General features: G+C 29.5%; 1 protein-coding gene across 1 annotated transcript in view; it reads right to left on the bottom strand.

The window, feature by feature from the left end:
* Positions 1-19,649, bottom strand: part of LOC111642186 (aprataxin and PNK-like factor) — a 38,476-nt gene that overhangs the window by 9,925 nt on the left and 8,902 nt on the right. The window contains exons 2-4 of the mRNA XM_023388488.1: positions 15,955-16,029; positions 8,548-8,717; positions 3,768-3,874 (exon numbers count right to left, since the gene is read on the bottom strand). Coding sequence (XP_023244256.1) covers positions 3,768-3,874; positions 8,548-8,717; positions 15,955-16,029 — 352 coding nt within the window. The remainder of the gene's footprint in view (positions 1-3,767; positions 3,875-8,547; positions 8,718-15,954; positions 16,030-19,649) is intronic.

The following is a 19,649-nucleotide window of genomic DNA, read 5'->3' as shown; positions in this document are numbered from 1 at the left end:
AAGTGCGAATGATGTTTCCACTCTTTTGCCGTTGCCAATGACAATATGCTATTTTTATAATATATTAGTATTATTAGAATATATTATTAGTATATCTGAAGTACAGAGCTCCCGTTGGGATTAGGCTTGCTCCATTGTTTATTACGTACATCACCTTAGTGTAGGGTATTTACATTTATTCAAGTGTTGTGCAAATCATGGCTTCTGAAAAAAACAGAAAAATGACTTCAATTGAAACAAAGCAAGAAATCATCAGAAGGAGTGAAAGTTGACAAAAACTTCCTTGTCAAATGGAGAGAGGTTCAGGAGTTTACCAACACTTATTATCCGAACAGAGCTGAGGCCAACAGGATCTGTACAATGACACCCTTGCCCGTCATTTCCGACAGGTGTTGAAAAAGAGAGAGAAACAGACCACCTTGGACATGATTTTCAAGAAGCCAGCTGCCAAATAACAAAAGATGGAACAAGTGGAGTTGACCCTGCAAGCTCCGGTAGCCTCTCCTGAATCTGACTCTGATTAAAAAACAATAAAAAGAGACCTGCTGCAATGTGTAAAAAGTCTCTATCTGTATGAATGTGTGAAGAAAGTGTTCCTCCACCTCCTCCTCACAACATCTGACTATCCAGCATAATTGGTGACTGCTCCATTTTCATTTTTTATGGTATAGTATGGTTATTTTATGTTGCAGAACAAATTATATGTTTTAACATGTATTTCTATGGGAAAATGAGTTTCGTATAACGGACTTTTCACTTAACGGACGTGCACCTGGAACGGATTGAGTACGTTATACGAGGCACCACTGTACTTGATGGCAATTCTAACCAGAAGGCAATTTTACTGAACATGTGCAGTGACTAAGGTAATTGAAGCACTTCAGAATTGCAATAAATGGAGAGCCAACATGGTCCAGAAGAGACCCCTTCAAGATCATTACATTTTTTACCATCCCTCCCTGAAATTTATAGTGGAAGTGGCAGCGTTTTGGTAGAAAAGTGGATCTTGTCAATGGTGTTTTTGAAAACCTGACTTTAACTCTATGGTGATGTTTTGGTATACTTCTGAAATTCTATGAGCCATCTGAAAATAAAAATTTGCAGTTGATTAGTTTGTTTGTTAAGTTATGGCAATGCAATACCTGGGCAATCTGCCTAGGGGATGCCTTCCGGGAGGTCTTTTTAAGGAAAACTGGCCCCTATTTAGGCATTACAGACATAGAGAAAACCCAGAAAACTCCATGTGGCCAGCCTGTCCAAGTGAGGCACAAACCCACAACCAAACTCCCAGTGTTCAGGGTATGAAGACTGGTTGGCCACTGGTGGACACAAATTTGCAGTTAGAGAAAAGACATATCACAAATCATCAATCCGTCAAAATTGGCAAGATTATTATCTCCACATATTGTATGTGAGCAGCAGTGAAGAATACAACAAATAAAACTACATCAATTGTGTGAGTCCTGCCACATGTTCCAAAATGTCCCATACACAATATCATTATGCCGACTGACAGTTCTTTGCCTCCCCATGACAGCAACTGACTGCAATGAGTTAACCAAATGTCACACAGGTCAAAAAAAATTGGGAGGATTGTGTATGGGACACAATCACAATTGTTTAAGGTGTGAATCTGTCTGTGTGTTATTAGAGGAAGGATAAGATGTAAATGATCATCATCTTGTTGGTTATCCACATTCCAAGTCAATATCTATCAGTTTGGGTGGCAGCACACTCAAAATATTCATGTCAGAATTGACATGCTTGGTTTTCTTACACACACTATACAATCTTCATTGTTTGACATTAGTCATTTTGGACTTTTCTGATTCCTTTAGAATTTTTCTTTCCAATAATATACATTTCTTACATTTCTGTTCGTCTTTCCATTGTAATTTCTTCAACATTATGAAAATTTTCTTCAACTTGCACACTTATCAGCTTATAACTTTACAAATTCTATTTTGTCAATTATTATTACTAAATAATATTGTAGATCATGTTGTTCTGTACAAATTGACACCAATTTCAACATCTTATCGCTTCATGATCCAAAAGTTCACTGCCCCTCACAACAACAAAGCTGCACACCTCCACTACCCATCATTTTAAATACAGATGTAAACCTTCTATCTGAAAAATTTGAATTGTTAGATTATCATTTATAGTTTACAAGATATATAAGCACGACAAATCTTGCCATTTGTTTAGTCACTCCAGTTTTCATAGATCTCCTTTACCAAACCGAATTTAAAGGTGTGTTCTGATCAAAAAAGAGCAAGAGCAACAGAGATTCCGCAGTATTTGTGGATTTCCTGACTTTACAGGTATGTATGGACCCTGTATATTGCAATATATAATAAACAGTTCTATAGAATTATAGTTAGGATTCTATTAACATATATTATTAAAAGCAATTTTACACAATGATATATATATACATCAGGTCAGTCCATAAGTTCATGCACATTTTTATCTACAAAAAAAGCAACAAAAAATTTTAACTAAATTTTATTTCAATCTATAATGTATTCACCATTATTTTGTACAATTTCTTGCAATCTTGATGGTAGCTTTTTAATCCTGTCTTTGTAAAATGATTTCGGTTTTGAATCAAAATATTCAGAAATAGCCTTTTTTACATTGTTCTCATCCTCAAAAGTTTTTCCTTTTAAAAAATTCTGCAAACTCCGAAAAAGATGATAATCACTGGGAGCAATATCTGGCAAATATGGTGGATGAGGTAAAATTTCCCAGTTGAAGCTTTTGAGTTGAGCAGTTGACGTTGTTGTCAGTTAGCTATTGACAGTTCATGTGGTATCCATTTTCCTAGCTTTGAAACTTTTCCGATTTGTTGTAGATGTCTATGAACAGTTCCATGGGATGAATTTAAACGTTCCGCAATTTCATCAACTGTTAAAGATGGTTCTGCTTCAACTAGTGCAGAGAGAGCATCATCATCAAAGTCAACGGGTCTTCCAGTACGAGCCTTATCCTCCACACTAAAATCATTATTTCTAAATCTTTCAAACCACTTCTGCGCAGTCCTTACACTTATTACAGTTTGATTATGAACAGTATTTAATTTTTTGGCTGCATTTGTAGCATTCTCATCACTTAAAAATAAAAAGTATAAAACATGTCTCTTATATTCATCTGTTACTTCCATTTTAACGAAAATAAACAACTGAAATGTTCCCAATTCTGAACAGTATTATATGAATGAGATCCAATTTAACACTTCAGTGTAAAAAGTATCACATTAGACTGGCATTTTTAACAGCAAAACAAGATTTTTCTCAAGGTCATAAAATACGCATGAACTTATGGACTGACCTGATAGTTATGCTAATTGTAAAATGTTGCCTTTGTATTGTTAATTAACTAATGTAAAAAAATGCTGGCTTGTATCAAATAATTGACAATAAATTGAATAATAATTATTATACTTGTTATATTTGTTTAATTTAAATTCAAAATCAACTTAACATTAATTATAATTGGTGGGTTTAAATAATTCAATTCTCTTTCTGCATTGATTTATAAGCCAAAAATGATGATAAAAAATTTTATAACCCAAAACAGATAATAAATGATAAAAAATGTTTACATTTTCTTAAAACAGAACATATATAAATAAGTACAAGAAAAAAAATTAACATAGATTTAAATACTATATTTTGAAATAGTTTATTATTAAAATGCATAAAATTCAGTTAAGAATATTCAAATAAATGTAAATTATCATAATAGGTAATATAACATACCTTTTTCAGTTGCATAATCATCTGCTGTTTGCTCTTCTTGTTCCATTTTTATTTCTTCGTCAGCATTTTCTTGCACTGATTCAACATCTTTATTATTTTGTATTTTGCTATATATAAATATACTTATATATTACTATTTTAAAAATTTAACATAATAATTCATCTAAGTAAATTTAAATCTTATCATTTAATAACAATTTTGATTTCAGAAAATATTTTATTTAAAAAAGTAAACTTATAAAGATTTTTATTGTCTTTATAAAATTATATTGTATATCAAATCAACAAAAAACTTCATTCCGACTTCATTCATGTATACTTATTCAAAGTCAATTACAAAAATACAGTAAAATTTTATTCAGGTTCTGTCAGACAGTAAAAGCTGTCTGACAGAACCTGAATAAAATGGAAACTGCCTAAAGAAGAAAACCTTCGGAACAAAGAAATTTTCTATGTTAAATTTCACTGTACATTGGAAACCTATCCAACACAGAAACAGAAGACATTTTTGAGTGCTAAGAAAGTAACTTTAACCCAAATAAAATATAAAATTAATCTATGATCACATGTGGCTTTTTTTAGCATTGCTACATGTGTAAGGCAATAATTTTCTACTGATTTTTCATAGGTAATTATGCTGCATGTAATTGCTATTCCTCAAATTTGATGATTCTGAAAAATCCTGTGATAGGTTTTCTCTGCACATGCCAAATTTCAATGTTCTACATTGTTTAGTTTATGAAATATTGTTTTATTTACATATTAACATCTTTACAACAGCTCCCTTAGTGAGCCGTTCAAATTGTGATAGCATGGGCTAATGTGAAATGAGTTCAGCTGGAAATAAGTGACAGGATGGCTGTTTCTCAGAAGGACCAGAAAATAATTTTTCTATATTTTACAGGCATGAAATAAACTTGTGAAAGCATTTAAATTGCTGAAGTTCATAGCACTTCAGGCTACGTTACAGAGACACGCAATCAAGGTCATAGTGACTTGAAGACCACTATGTCATTATGTCATGCATAGCTGGCAAACATCCATGGCATTGTGACTACCTCTTGTGACCATCATGAGAGACTTTCATAAGATCATTGTTGATGATATCAGGTCACAGTAAATGACATCAGAGCAGAAAATCACTGTCATATGCAGTCAACTGTATGACAATAAAGAAAAATTATATGCAATCACATATACAAGGCAGCAATTTTCCACAGCAGTTTTTGAGGACCTATGATAGGTGTATAAATTTTTTGACCAAGATTTTTACATAGTCATATGGATAACATGTAGCATAAGAATATCATGGAAGCACAGCTAAGTAAGTCAATTTGGTGAAAAATGCCAGCAAAAAAATGAAAACTAGTAGATGCAAAAAATTGCCACTACCACATATGATCTTGGGTTAAGATTCAACTTGTAGACAAATGAATACAATTATCTTGAGGTAAAACAGTCACCACAGAGCATAACAAACTGTATTCTGAAAATGATTTTGAACCATTTCATAAAAATAAGTGACAAGGGGACATACAAACACAAGGTTAATATTAGTCTTTGTTGAAATTAACCAGAGGTAGAATCAAATACTTTTAAGAATCAAATGAGTTTCTAAGAACAGAGTTCTTGAAAACAAGCAATGAATATAATTTGTGAAAAAGAATTTAAATAAGGTAACATGATGCTGTCACTTTGCACTGTACAGCATAATTAGTAACTAACTAGTATAGAATATTTGAGAACAAGCTGATTAAAACTGTTGATGATTAGAGTTTAAATTTAGCAATTAATTAAAGTACAGTGGAACCTCGGTATACGACCTTAATCGGTTCCTGATGTTTTGACTTATACCGAATAGAATGTATACCGAACCAACCTTTCCCATAAGAAGTAATGCAAAAATGATTAATCTGTTCTCATGTAAAAAAAATGGCTGGCTTTAAATACCTCGCTTTCCTGGCTAGTTCCTGCTTGATTTTTCATGCGATCAGCATGTATCTTTTTAGCTTTCTTGCAAATAATTGCGTCTGATACGCTGTTGCCAGCACACTGTTTTTCAGTTATCCAAAGCAAAAGCAATTTCTCAACATGATCTAATGTTTAGAAATTGATTCAACTCCTTTTGAAACATTAGCAGATTTAATAATGTCTTTATTTTTCACGAATGCCGATATTGTTGTTCATAGAATACAGTATGAAACAGTTAAATCTCGAGCATGCCACCTTCATATTTCTCAACAATCTCTTTTTTCAGTTCCATTGTAATTCTAGTCATTTTTTTTTAAATTTTCTGTTGCTTTTCATTTGCCTTTTTGCAATTCATGATTAATAAAAATAATAAAATTTTACTTACAAATTAAAATCAGAAGAAATTTAACAAAGTTATAAAACATGGCACCGCGAACGTCTAGTCTGGTGTAGTACACCGATAGTGCTACTTGTTCATAGATGGCGCGTATAATTGAATTATATACTGAACAAAAGTCGTATACCGAGCAAAATTTGTTTCGTCCAAACAGGACGTATTCTGAATTGGACGTATTTTAAAGCAGACGTATACCGAGGTACCACTGTATTAAAATTTTTTGAATAGTCAGGTCACAGAATAGCTTGGTCTCTATGTTATTATAATACAATTATAATTTCCAATAGCAGAGCAAGACAGACAATAGTTTCTGGTATTCAAATTAGCTTGTTCGTCATCATGTGAGCTCATGAGTATTGCATCTGAGATGTATTCAAATACCTAGCACAAGTTCTTGGGAACAGAGAGAGCTTAAGAATAGAAAACAATTGGGAAATCCAGAATTGATCTTTAGAAAGAAACCTGAAAATTCTCCATTTATATGTAGGTAGGCATGCTTTTATTGTATAGTAGAAAATAAATTTGTAATCTTATTGCAGATAAAGTTAATATTGCAACACTACCCCCAAACAAACTACAGCTAATCCCCTAAAAAAACTATCCCATCATGTCATCTAAGGTCGCCATCTTTGAAAACTGTTTCATTGGCTGATATGATGACCAGGGCAAGGGGGAGGTAATGAAAAGATGTGCTTCCTTTTTAATGCTTCTCACAATAGGTATATCTTGTAAATGTTGTAATTCCATCATATTTAACACTAAATGAGGTTCAACAAATGATGCAATGAATATCATCATCATAAGTTAACCAAGTTTTAAATTTATTTACTCAAGCCAAGTTTTCCTAAATGCACAATTCGAGGAAAAGAAGAATTAAATGAATGTCTAGACTGATTCATCTTGAAAAATCAATTTTTAAAACTCAAAACAGCAGTAGATGTAGTGTGAACAATTATTTTTACTTAGAATTGTGTGAAACACATTAGAAAATTCAACATATTACAGCATCATTTGTAAATCATAACAAAAACTTTAATAGTCAGTTATAATGGAAAATCATTTTATCAATAAAAAAACCCTTCTGTATAAGCTGAAACTAATTTAGCTTGAACAGCAACTTAAATACTTTTTCAGCAACACTTTAATTTCTATAAAAGAACGTTTTTGACCCTTTTCACGAGTCTGTCAAGTTTAATAAAAAAAATTTGAACTTAAATAGTGGCAATCTTCTTGTTAAACCTGACATAGACCCATGTAAAAAGTTGAAAATCTTTGTTTAAACAAATTAGTGTTGCCAAAAAAGTATTTAAGCTGGTATTCAAGTGTTTTATCATTATAAGTAAACATACTAAATATAAAATAATAATTTAATCTAATATTTTTTCAATTAAAATATAATTTTGTTTATATTTTAAACTGTTTTGCCGATTCTTAAATATTTTTGTCAATCACCAGCCAAACTGACCCAACACCGGCCAGGTGGCAACCCTATCTCTCCTAAAATGGGACAGTTAGTACCAACCAAGTGCAATCTCTCATTGCTACTACTACCTTGACAGATGTCACCTTGTGTATGGGGCATCATGTATTCTCTGCTTTGTAGACACAAAAGTTTCCAATAAATGAATACTTAATTGTTAAATTAATATTGTAATTTTAAAAACACAATTTCTGATGGAGTGGAATTTGTTTAAAAGGTTTGTTGCTGTCAGATGTAAGGATATGTCATTAGCTGAAGTTTATAAAATTATATTCATAAATGACCTTCTCTCAGTTTACCCTCCTATGTCAATAGTTATTATATTTGTTCTTTCACACCCAGTGCACACTATTGAGTGTGAAAGGTTTCAGTGAGATGATAATAATAAAAACTCCAATTGGAAACTGTCTTGATGTAAAAAATGTCAGTAACTCGTTAAACATCTCCATAAATAGCCCCAAGATGAGAATTTGATTTTCATTCAGTATTTGTTGCCTGGTGTAAATCAAAACCAAGAACTATTGTTCAATAATGTATGATACTTGTCGGTTGTAACAATAGATTTATGGTTATATTGGTAGTGCAGTACACTGTAATAATGTACCGGTACAGTATCTATGAGAATAAACAAATGTTTAAACAATAATGTATTGTGTATTGTTCTGGGAAGTCTCACAAATGATAAATATTAGCTATGGTTTCTAAAATGTTGCTACAACTCTTTTAGTAAAATTAGCTAAAATGCTACAGAAAATTTTTTCCTAGCTTAAACCCTGAGAATCAAATCATCAAAATATGAAATGGACATTTATGTGATGTTCTTTGTTATATAAAATGATTTTTAAAAAAAATTATAAATTATATTTTAAATTTAAATTTTATAAAAATAAATTTTGATGATTAAAGAAATAAAAAATTTCTTCAATACTTACTTTTCTTGTTCTTCATCTTTCTGATAATCACCCATCATAACTTGGTAACGAAATGCCCTTGGTAACAATGAAAAAGAATCACCTGGTTCTAATTTTTGTGCAGTATCTTTCTTTAATATTTTGGCTGTTTTCTCTGAATTAGGATGATAAAAGCAAGGATTCACATGGATCTAAAATAAATTTAGTTATCATATTTAAAAAACTTTTATCACTATTAAAATATATTACAAAATATATTTAATCATATTAATATAGTATAAAGAATATAATAATAATAAAATAGTCTCAAAATAACGTCAACATTATATAAAATTCTTTTTCATTTTAAATAAAAAATAATAAATATTCAACATTTCAAAAAACTTCACTATAGTTGTAATTCAATTTTTAAAATAGTATCATCTTTTATTTTTACTAAAATTTAAAAAAAAAACAACCTTATAAAACAAGTTTTATATTCAATAAAAATAAGACAGTAATATTGTAATAATCCAACAATAAAAAATTTTTTAATTGCTTTTAAAAACACAGGGGGGTTGAGCCACCCTCACTACAATACATCTAAAATATCCATGTCTAATTGATATTACTGAAGAAATTCTACATTTAGTTATGTTTATTGGGTTTTGAGAGGGAGAGGATGATAGGAGTGGGTCACTCCCTAAAACATCATTAAAATGCACTGTTATCATTGCTATCATGCATTGTTAACTTAGGCATATCCTCAAAGTTTCAGCCTTCTATCTTAATTTGTAATGGATGAAATTTGAGTTGGAAGATTTGAGAACATGACACAAAGCAAGTTAAATAAAAGCATTTAGTAAAAATCATATCTAGTTTACGTGTATGAAACCCAAAAATACTAAAATCAAATTATAGTAATATAAACAATTTTAAAATTTATAATAATTATTTTAGTGAAATTAAGGAAAACTAACAAATTGGCATTAATTGTACAGCTTAAAAACTTTCCAAAATGAACTGCAGAACATAAGATTTTGCAAATGACATATATCTGCTAAATCAACATTAATTTTCTGTAATTTACAGTATATTTAAATTTTGGTATTGCATGTGTAACAATAATTCAAGATGATCATTTGTTATCATATTTATGGTTGTAGTAACAAACAGGAGGAAATCATAAACCTATCATTTTATTGTTTTCCAGCAGATAAAAGAGCAAAAACAAATGTTGATCTCTGAAATAAGACATAAAAATTGAATCCTTTCCCATATTTATGTTTATATAGTGCTTACGTCATTTCATTTCATGTAAGTTAAAACTTTGGTTGCATAGATTTACACAGACCACATACAATCAATTAAAAACAAACTTGTGACAGTCATCCTGACATAATACAATGAGCTCATCCAACCATGATGTATTAACAAACTCATATTAACATAAAAAATACACCAGTAAAAAAAATTTTTAGATAATCCAAAACACTCACTTAGCCAAACAAGTACAAGTCCCGTTAGTTCAAAATAGCAAGGTTCTCTGTATTTAAATACAGTTAATGAACATATTAAAATAGTAATAAAATTTTTCATTTTATTATCTAATTATTTTATAAAACATATCTTTATAATGTTATATATGAAATATTCTGTTTTTATTGTATTATTTTTTTATTACTAATATCACTTAAGAAACTTTCAAGCATCACGTAAGCATTTGAAGTGAAGTTATAATGTAGAGCAGGGAATTGTAGCTCAATGATATGTTCTTAAGTATTTTTTTGAACACAGTTGATATATAAAAACTATTGAAAATATTCAGATTATATGCACATTAATCTATCCCATGTTAAAATTTTTCTCTGTTACATGTGGCCGCCATGTTGAATTTTTGTCAATGTTAAGTCTAATGAAAAGTTTTATGTTTAAAAAAAAATAATCGTGGCTATTGTATTGTCTGAAATTATTTTTTTATTTTTCACAAACAAAATAGATATATTAATAAATATAAAAACAAAAAAAATTATATTTTGGAAGTTATTTTTAATATAAAAATTATAATGACTAGCGACATCTAGTTCCAAAAACGTACTGATACTGTAATGAGATATATCAAGTTTAATCCTGCAGGTGATAGGTCACGACCCCAATATATATCGGAAATAACACAGATGAGATTAAAAAATTCTTAACTTACATTTGATAATAAATCCCAATTTTCTAATTTATAGTATTCTATACAGTAATACCTCAGTTTTTGTTGACTTTAGTTATCGTCGATTTCAGTTTTTGTTGATTTTTTCCGCAAAAAATTTGTCTCAGTTTTCATTGGTTGCCTAGGATTTCTTTGATGTGCTCACATAATCTCAGTGGTAATTTTGTGAAAACAAAGAGCGACCCACACGTTTACCTGCTCAGTGTGGCATTGTTTCTCATTGTGTGAGCATTACCCGCACGTCTAGCCAAACAATTCCATTGCTTTCCTTTCTTTTTAACTCCATGATGGGACCATAGAAAGTTTCCTCAGCCACCAACACTTCGAAGAAGGCCAGGAACATGATCACGTTGTAGAAGGAAATCATTACAAAATACGAGAGTAGCATTAAGATTGCTGAAATCAGCCACATGTACGAGAAGTCACCATCTACGATACGTTCCATTGTGGTGAAAAAGGAAGCAATAAAGAGAGCTAATGTAATGAATAATGTGAATGTGCTAATGAAACAGATTGCAAACAATTAAAGATGTCAAACAGTTATTATTAATTTGGATCAATCAAACAGTTAGATGGCAATCAATTGTTTCAGTGGCCATCATATTAGTCTTTTATATTTACTTTATATTAATTTCTTATTGTTTTTAGTATTAAACACTATATTTATTCTGTACAAAATGTGTTTTTGGTATGTATTTTGGAGTGTCTAGAATGAATTAATTAGATTTACATTGATTCATATGGAAATAATTGCCTCGGTTTTCATCGGTTTCAGATTTTGCCAATTGTTTTCAGACATTATCGAGGAAAACCAAAGTATTACTGTACTTACTAAAATTAAATTAAATTATTACTCTACTTATTTCTATTTTATTATTAAATTCATAAATAATGTAATAAATGTAATAAGAGAATGAAATAGATACAACATATTTTGTAAAATCAATTTAGTATAATAAGCACTCATATGCTCCAATGCTTATTATACTGAATTGATTTTAGAAAATATGTTGTATCTATTTCATTCTATTATTGTAATGAGCATAAAGAGCAGTTAGATAAATATAACTTCACATAATTTAAAGAGTCTACATAAGGCATAGATTAAGTTTATATAATATTACATTTATATAAATTGGTTGTGAAGCAAAGAGCAAAGAATGACAAAAATGATTAATACATGAATGTCCTTTTACTAGAAAAACTATAATATTTTCTTCTAAAAATTTATTTGATACTAGCAAAGAATGCCCAGCATTGCCAGGAACTCAGGGAGAAGGTTGAGTTGTCGTCTTTATTATAAGATAGCTTATGTTTCCTACAGGGTGGCAGAGTAACTGTGCAAAATTTGTCCAGAATGCTCAAAAGGTTTGGAAGTTTAGAGGTGGGGGATGAAATCAGAGAGGATCACTGAGGTGTCCGAGATTTATGGTAGTCCACATTTTCTGTAGGGTACCAGAGAGTAACTATGTGGAATTTGGTCCTGATTGGTCAAAGGGTTTGTATCCAGGCAGGCCGACCCATTGCACATGTGCGACGTAAATTTTTTGTAAATCGTTTCAAACTCAAGATTGAACTCTTAGTTAAACGGCATTTGTTAATCGAATTTCCATCTAAAAACCGTTAGAACCTGATGCAGAGCCCAGAAGAGGTTCGAAAACGTTCGTTTTTCGATGTTTTTTGACATTTTTTCATGTTACCACACTGTAAATTGGTTCCGTGAGCGTAATTTTTTAAGTTAGTGTGGTGTGGTGAGTAGTTATATATATATATTTATTTATTTATATAATAACTACATATATTGAATAAAAATATATTAAAAAATTATGTAGCAACAGCATATATAAAAAAAGTCCAATTAGTAGGATGGCAGTCAATAATAATTAATATTCTGTTTTATTACACAGTAAGAACAAACAGTAATTGTTGAAATGCTAATTATTAAATGAATTTTATTTCATTCATATCAGACTGACAAAAATGTTTTTCATGTTTATTTTTATATTTATTTTATGATTTAATAATTTAATGTTTTACATAAGTTATAAATGAAATTTAACTAAGTTTTAATCTTTATTATAAATATTCTTCATTTATGTTTTAAATTATTTTAAAATATTCTTTATTCTTAACATTTCTAAACAAATTTTTTTTTTAATTTTATATTTTAGTAACTTGAAAATTGATTCTATAAAATCTAGAAACAGGATTTTCTCAAAATAAAGATCTATAAAAAAAAATAGTAACTTCTATTTATTAAAGCCTTAATAAATTATTTCACATAAAAAAATCTTTTTGTTTTAATAATTTATTTTACAGCAAAATATTAATAATTTCATTTTGAAAACAACAAATATCTCTCTTAAAATATATTCAACTTATTCAAACTTATTTACTATATCTTATGTAATTTTAATTTATAAAATTTAGCAATTAAAAAAATTCTATATTTGAGTTTACCACAAAAATACAAAAGTATTGAGGAAAAAGACTTAATTTATATCACAGTTGACTAATGCCATTATTCTTTTCAACAAGCTTATATTTTAGATAGAGTTAGATAGCTTAATAAATAGGATTTAACAATTAGGAGGGCTCATCACACCAAGGCTGGCAGAAAAAAAGACCAGATCTTTACAAAAAAGTTAGTCTTTAATAATCACCTTCAAATTTAGGTAAGGATGCATTTCGGGNACAAGCTTAAATTTTAGATAGAGTTAGATAGCTTAATAAATAGGATTTAACAATTAGGAGGGCTCATCACACCAAGGCTGGCAGAAAAAAAGACCAGATCTTTACAAAAAAGTTAGTCTTTAATAATCACCTTCAAATTTAGGTAAGGATGCATTTCGGGTACAAGGACCCCTCATCAGCTTACAAACACAGCACCAACATATAATTATAACACTAATAGTTAACCAATACAAAACAATTTTTGATATATACAGTGCACTGTATTTATGATTTTTAATACAACCCATGTACTAAAGAACTAAAACTATTGACCATAAAATTTATTTATATAATAATGTGATATATCACATTATTTGGGACCAGTAAATGTCTTATTTTCTCCCACATTTTCCAAATTCTGGTAGACAGTTCCATATTATTAAAATAATTGGTTTCAAGACCTTAAACAAAACAAATAAACCAAATCCATTAGACTGTGTGAAGCCAACTACCTTGTTACAATTCATTTTACAATGTGGTCATAAAAGATCAGGTCTTTTTTCCATTGGCCTTGGTGTGATAAGCCCTCCAAATTGTTAAATACTATTTATTAGGCTATCTAACTCTATCTAAATTAAAGTTGTGGGCTAAAAGCATAGTTTATTATTAAGCTTATATTTGATGAAATATGTGCAAACAATATATTTCATCTGTTATTTGCACATAAACACATTAGAACATTTTTATGTTCAATTGAAGTTCAACTGAAGCCCACTGATTGATAAAAAAGCACATAATAACAATCTTCTGTATTATTTGAATAATTTGTAAAAATGTAAGATAATTTCAGTTTCAAAAGTCAAAACCCGAACTAATGCTGATAACATTCTATAACATCAAAAAAATCATTCACAAAAAATTTGTTCTTCCAAGTTAGACAATGAATAGAGAGTAATATGAACAAATTTTGGATTATTTGATTAATCTTCAGTTACCTACATGGCATCTGTCTGATAAGTTTAAATCAAGCATAAGTAATTATCCATTTTAATATCTTCTTACAATAATACTTCTGATCTGTTCAATTAATATCAGTCTGAATCACAAAGTACATGAAATATTTTAACATGATAAGAGTTTATTGAGTTTATTAGATACTAGTAGTTTGTGAATATTTGTGCTATAGTGAAGTTTTTTCAAATGGCACAAATTGTTTTCATTTTGTTTTATTAACTAATTACAGTATTAGGGTCAAAACAACATAAAGTTATCAATTATAGAAATTGAAAATGCATGACAATGTTTTGAAAGTAATATCATATTCTAACATTTTACCAGTGTATGTGTAAAAATTGTATGACTAATCATAGCTGCATATATGTGATAACTTCATATGTTTAGATTATTCTAATGGTGTTTGTGAAAATAAGAAAACGCAGTGTTGCTGAAGTATGAAGCGCTAATGATAATGTATGTTCAATATGTAGACGATGTACTTATTTTCTGAAAATAAGAAATTGAATAGCTTTAATATTATATTATATATAATATTAACATTATTCTTTTTTTATATTATTAATTTTTTTGACTAATTATTTTGCAAATAAATTTGAAATTTTTGGTAATTTTGTTCTTGTTAGTTTTATATTAAATTGTTTACAAACCATTTTTACAGATTAACAACAACATTATTTTTAATTATCTTTGTTTACAAACAAATAAAATCATCAAAGCTACAAAACCCCTAGTATGAGACTAAAAGTAAAGATTATTTCCATTATTCTCAATTTCTTTCTCATACAGTAAAAAATCATATCAGCATTGGAAGAAAGCCAAACTAAGGATATGAAAGATATTAAAAGCAATACAACCAAAAAATTAGAAGCAATAAATTTAAATGACTTTAAAAAATATTTTTGATAGTTCCATAAGTGAGTACAAAAGTGTCAGCTTCTTGTGATTACTTTAACTCTTTAGACACGAGATTGGCCAAAATCAGCTCAAAATTGGTTCAAGATGAAATCTGTCATAAGTAAAGTTGTTTGACTTGTTTTACTACACAAATTCCTCTTGTAGCCTGATGAGTAAAAGACAATTTTGTCTCCAAGTACATCAAGAGAAATAACTTTCAGAGCTTAGAATTACATCATATTAAATGATTTTTTCATTCTAACATGTGGTTTCTTTAAATTCCAATAGTTCTGAAACTTAATTGTTAAATGTAATATGGTTAATTGGTATTTTATCATCACTATTTTTTTAAAATAAGAACCTGTTTTTCACTATTTTGGTAAAATGAAAAGCTCATTAGAATAATAATTAAAAAAAAAAACAGTAATTCTGTTGCTTTTTTAAAATAATTAAAAAAATAGTAACTTTATATAATGTAATAGATATAAATTGCTAGCCATTATATTATATACTGATACTTAAATTATTAAATGTAATATATTTTTAATATAAAAATTTAAGATTTTAGAAATGTAACTTTTAAGAACATATATCTAAGTTTAAAAATCACATACGTTTACCTTTAAACTTAAAAGTTTACTTACAGGAGTTAAATAAACATCTCCAGATTCAGTAACTTCTAATACAGCATGTTTACGAGATACTTTTTTATCTCCACACTGCAAAAAACAAGTTAATAACTAAAAAAATTATTTTTATATAATTTAAAATTTTATGAGTTTAATATATATAATGTATTAACTCCCTAATATACCTATTTTTTTCCTCAAATATGTTCAAAAGTGGCCCAAATTTTTATAATTTTTTCAATGTCTATTTGAAATAAAACTCTGATTAATAATAATTACCATTTTTTTTAAATAGGCTAAGTAGATAAGGATGGGTCTACATGATTATTCTCACTCAAGCACAAAAGAAAAATATGGAAGCAATTACAAAGACCATGTATTGAAAATAGTGCAAAAGCATTGATAAGTTAAATAAACATATACAGGTATACCTCGCCTTACGTCGGTAATTGGTTCCAGGAAAACGACTTAAGTCGAAAAACGACGTAAGTCGAACTTACTTGTCTCCCAATCTACTTGACACTAGGCTAAACCACAAATTACTATTCCCAGTTCTGTATTTTATTTATTAATGCATTTTTAATAATATATGGTTAATAAGAACCTATTTTAAGCTTACAAAAAATAAATTTTAGTTTTTAATAGCGTACAAAAAAAAGTAATCTAAATTTACGAATGCATGTACTGTACTGTAAATACAGTACATACTTGTAAATGTATATATTTTAATATGATTTTATGTGCTTTAAACGCTTTTCTAGTGATATTACGACTTCAATATTTGTGGCGGACGGACGTAAAGTCGAATAAAATGACTTAAACTTGATTTTTATTTTTTCGTATACTTTTTTGATAAACGACGTATAATCGGGAACGACGTAACTCAAAACGACGTAAGTCGAGGTATACCTGTATTACTAGTGAACATTCATACATATAATAACGTGAAATTATTATATATTATTTGGGTGTAATAATTCTTGAATCATAGCATTGCATACAATGAAAACTTACACTGAAAACAATATTTATTCATTTTAAATTGTACATGTAAAGTCTGTAGACCAGAGGTTACCAGCCTCCATTAACAATAAAAGTCTTATTAACAACAAAAGTTGTATAAAAAGAAAACAAAAAATAGAGTACACCAAATGTTTTACCATGTTTCTCATCCTATGCACTTACCTAGCAGGTTTTCCTTCTTAGAACATGTTCTACATATTCTTGTGGAATTGTTCTTTTCAGTTGGTGGAATGATTTCAGGAAAAAATCATTCCATCAGTCAAAGTGAGTGGAGGTTCTTTCTTGGCAGACTCGGTTTCAGAGAAATAATACATTCCTTGCTTTTCTCAATAACTCTTTCTACTAAACTTAAATTCTAGAAAATCCTTCTTAGTGACAGCTAGAGAATAAAGGAATTCCACTCAACAATTTCCAGGAAATGAAAAAAAAAACTTTTTTATAATAATTTTTTCCTTGCTTCCTGGGGAGTGGGTATATCAACATATGCTGATCAACACAATTGTTGCTTCTCATTTGTGTTGTTATAGTCCATGACTATTACTTTTTTTCATTTTTCAGTTTCCACCAAGTTTGTGGTCTGCTGAGAGAAGGATCTCATCCTTTTTATCCCTTTGTCATAAAGCAGAGACTTTTTCTCTTTTTCATGCAGAAATTTCTCCCTTCTGCAACCTGCAATTTTTGAGGGAGAGAGACATCTCTTTGCATATTATTTTCACTGTTCCTTACAGATCTGCAGAATTCAAAAGTAGATCTGCCAGCTGCGGATATGTAAAAATTATCTATGGTCAAACAATATTCTTTCTTAAGGAGTGGTTTCAAGATTCAAAAACACTTGTGAAGACAGAAAAATTTGCATACTCTGTGTCAATCTTTATGCCTTTCCCAGAGTAAATAATTAGGGACCACATATATCCATTAATAGATTCACATGGCATCTAAAATGTTATTCCAAATCTCTTTCTTTTCAACAGGATATACTGAAGCCAACCACCCAACCTTTGTAAAGAAAACTCTAATCCACAGTAATGTCTTTTTTGGTTATGCAAGAAGATTGAAATTTATTCTTTAAGTACTAGTATACTAGACAAATCTTATTTAGCTTAGAGCATGTGTTATTTGAGGAATTATACTCCTCATTACTAGAAAGTGTAGATATTTTTTGATCTAACTGAATCTTTTGTTTAACCTGACTTGATTAAAAAACAAAGTTGCAGTGCTTGTCCAGTGAGATCAATACAAAAGCAATTTCAGCTTCTATATAACACTTTTCATGAGTGAAAGCACAAAGAAAAATTTGAATTTCCTCATGTGTTGGGAAAAAACGATCTTAGGATCCAAGATAGATGCACTAGATCAAGATATTTTAAAGTCTTCTTTTGTATTGGATTCCAGAAAACTGTTGTCAAAATAGTATTCAAATATTTGCAGCACATCATCCCAATAGTGAATGATGGGACCAGGATTGATAAAAAAAATGAAAAATCAAGAACAAGCAGGTGAAATGGAAGTTGTGCAGACATCATGCTCCACACTTGAGATAAATTTGTTTCACTGCCATCTACACTTTCCTCTTCATTTGTAGACAGATCAAAAGATTAACTGCCAGGTTATATCACTGATTTCAGTTTTACTAAGAAACCGAAATAATCCTTTCTATCCATTTCAATACAATCAATGCAAGTTTGACACAACCTTTCTTCTCCAAATGCTTTGGAAACACAATTGTATTGTTACAAACATAGCCCATTGGTCATACAATGTACTGTAACAAGAATACTTGAGATACTATGCAGGGAATATGAGAAAGTGCTAAGCCCAAGTTAACTTGGGATTGTATTCTGTACAAAACATTCAAGCCAAATACATTAGATGGCTATTTTATACATTATGTATGAATAAAGTGTTATGAATCTTACATTTAACGATACATCAGACAAGTTTTATCACTTACATCCTTCATTCAATTTAAAATAAACTGATATATACAATTCTGAATATCACAAAAATAAAAATAAATGCATCCAATTTCCAAAAAATTTAACTTTGTATAATGGGAAACAATTTTCTAAGCATATCAACATGTCAAAATGAATTTAATATTTAAAGGTTTCGTTTCATAAGCATTTAAATTTTCAAACAATTTAACCCTGATAGTCAAGTCCTGTTCCTCACAGCAACCAGATATCCCAGAATAAGCCTGACAAATAATGGAGACCAAACAAAAATGTGGTAAGAGTTAAAAATGTCTGCCATTTCTTAGCACAATGTTGCTTAAGGAAGGACAGGACTGAGGATTTAGGAATGGAGAGATTTCTCCCAATTTCTCTTATTGGGATACCTGCTAAATGTTTTTGCTGATTTTGAGAGATAGTACTGACTTTCTTATATTTGGCAGTACAAAAGACTGATGTTTGGACCTGTTGTATGCTGGCGCACTCATTTGCCACAATGTAAAACAGTCTTTGCTGGTAGAAAATTACAGGGTTTGACGGGATGGTCACTGTTGCCAATACTGTATGAACTTCAAGGTCAGTGATTTTACTATGTGCAAAATCTTTTCACATAACCTCCTCAATAATTCTTGAATTTCATATAAACCCCTTTGTTGTAAAACCAATAACATAAAACTTTTCTCTTCCTGATTTCCATCACCTCCACATCCTCAATAATGATGCATTTTCATAAAT

The sequence above is a fragment of the Centruroides sculpturatus genome, unplaced genomic scaffold (genome assembly GCF_000671375.1).
Source record: "Centruroides sculpturatus isolate CEXI.00-Female unplaced genomic scaffold, Cexi_2.0 scaffold1645, whole genome shotgun sequence".
NCBI lineage: Eukaryota > Metazoa > Arthropoda > Arachnida > Scorpiones > Buthidae > Centruroides > Centruroides sculpturatus.
The sequence above is the reverse complement of the archived record's forward strand: the minus strand, read 5'-3'. Positions and strand labels throughout refer to the sequence as shown.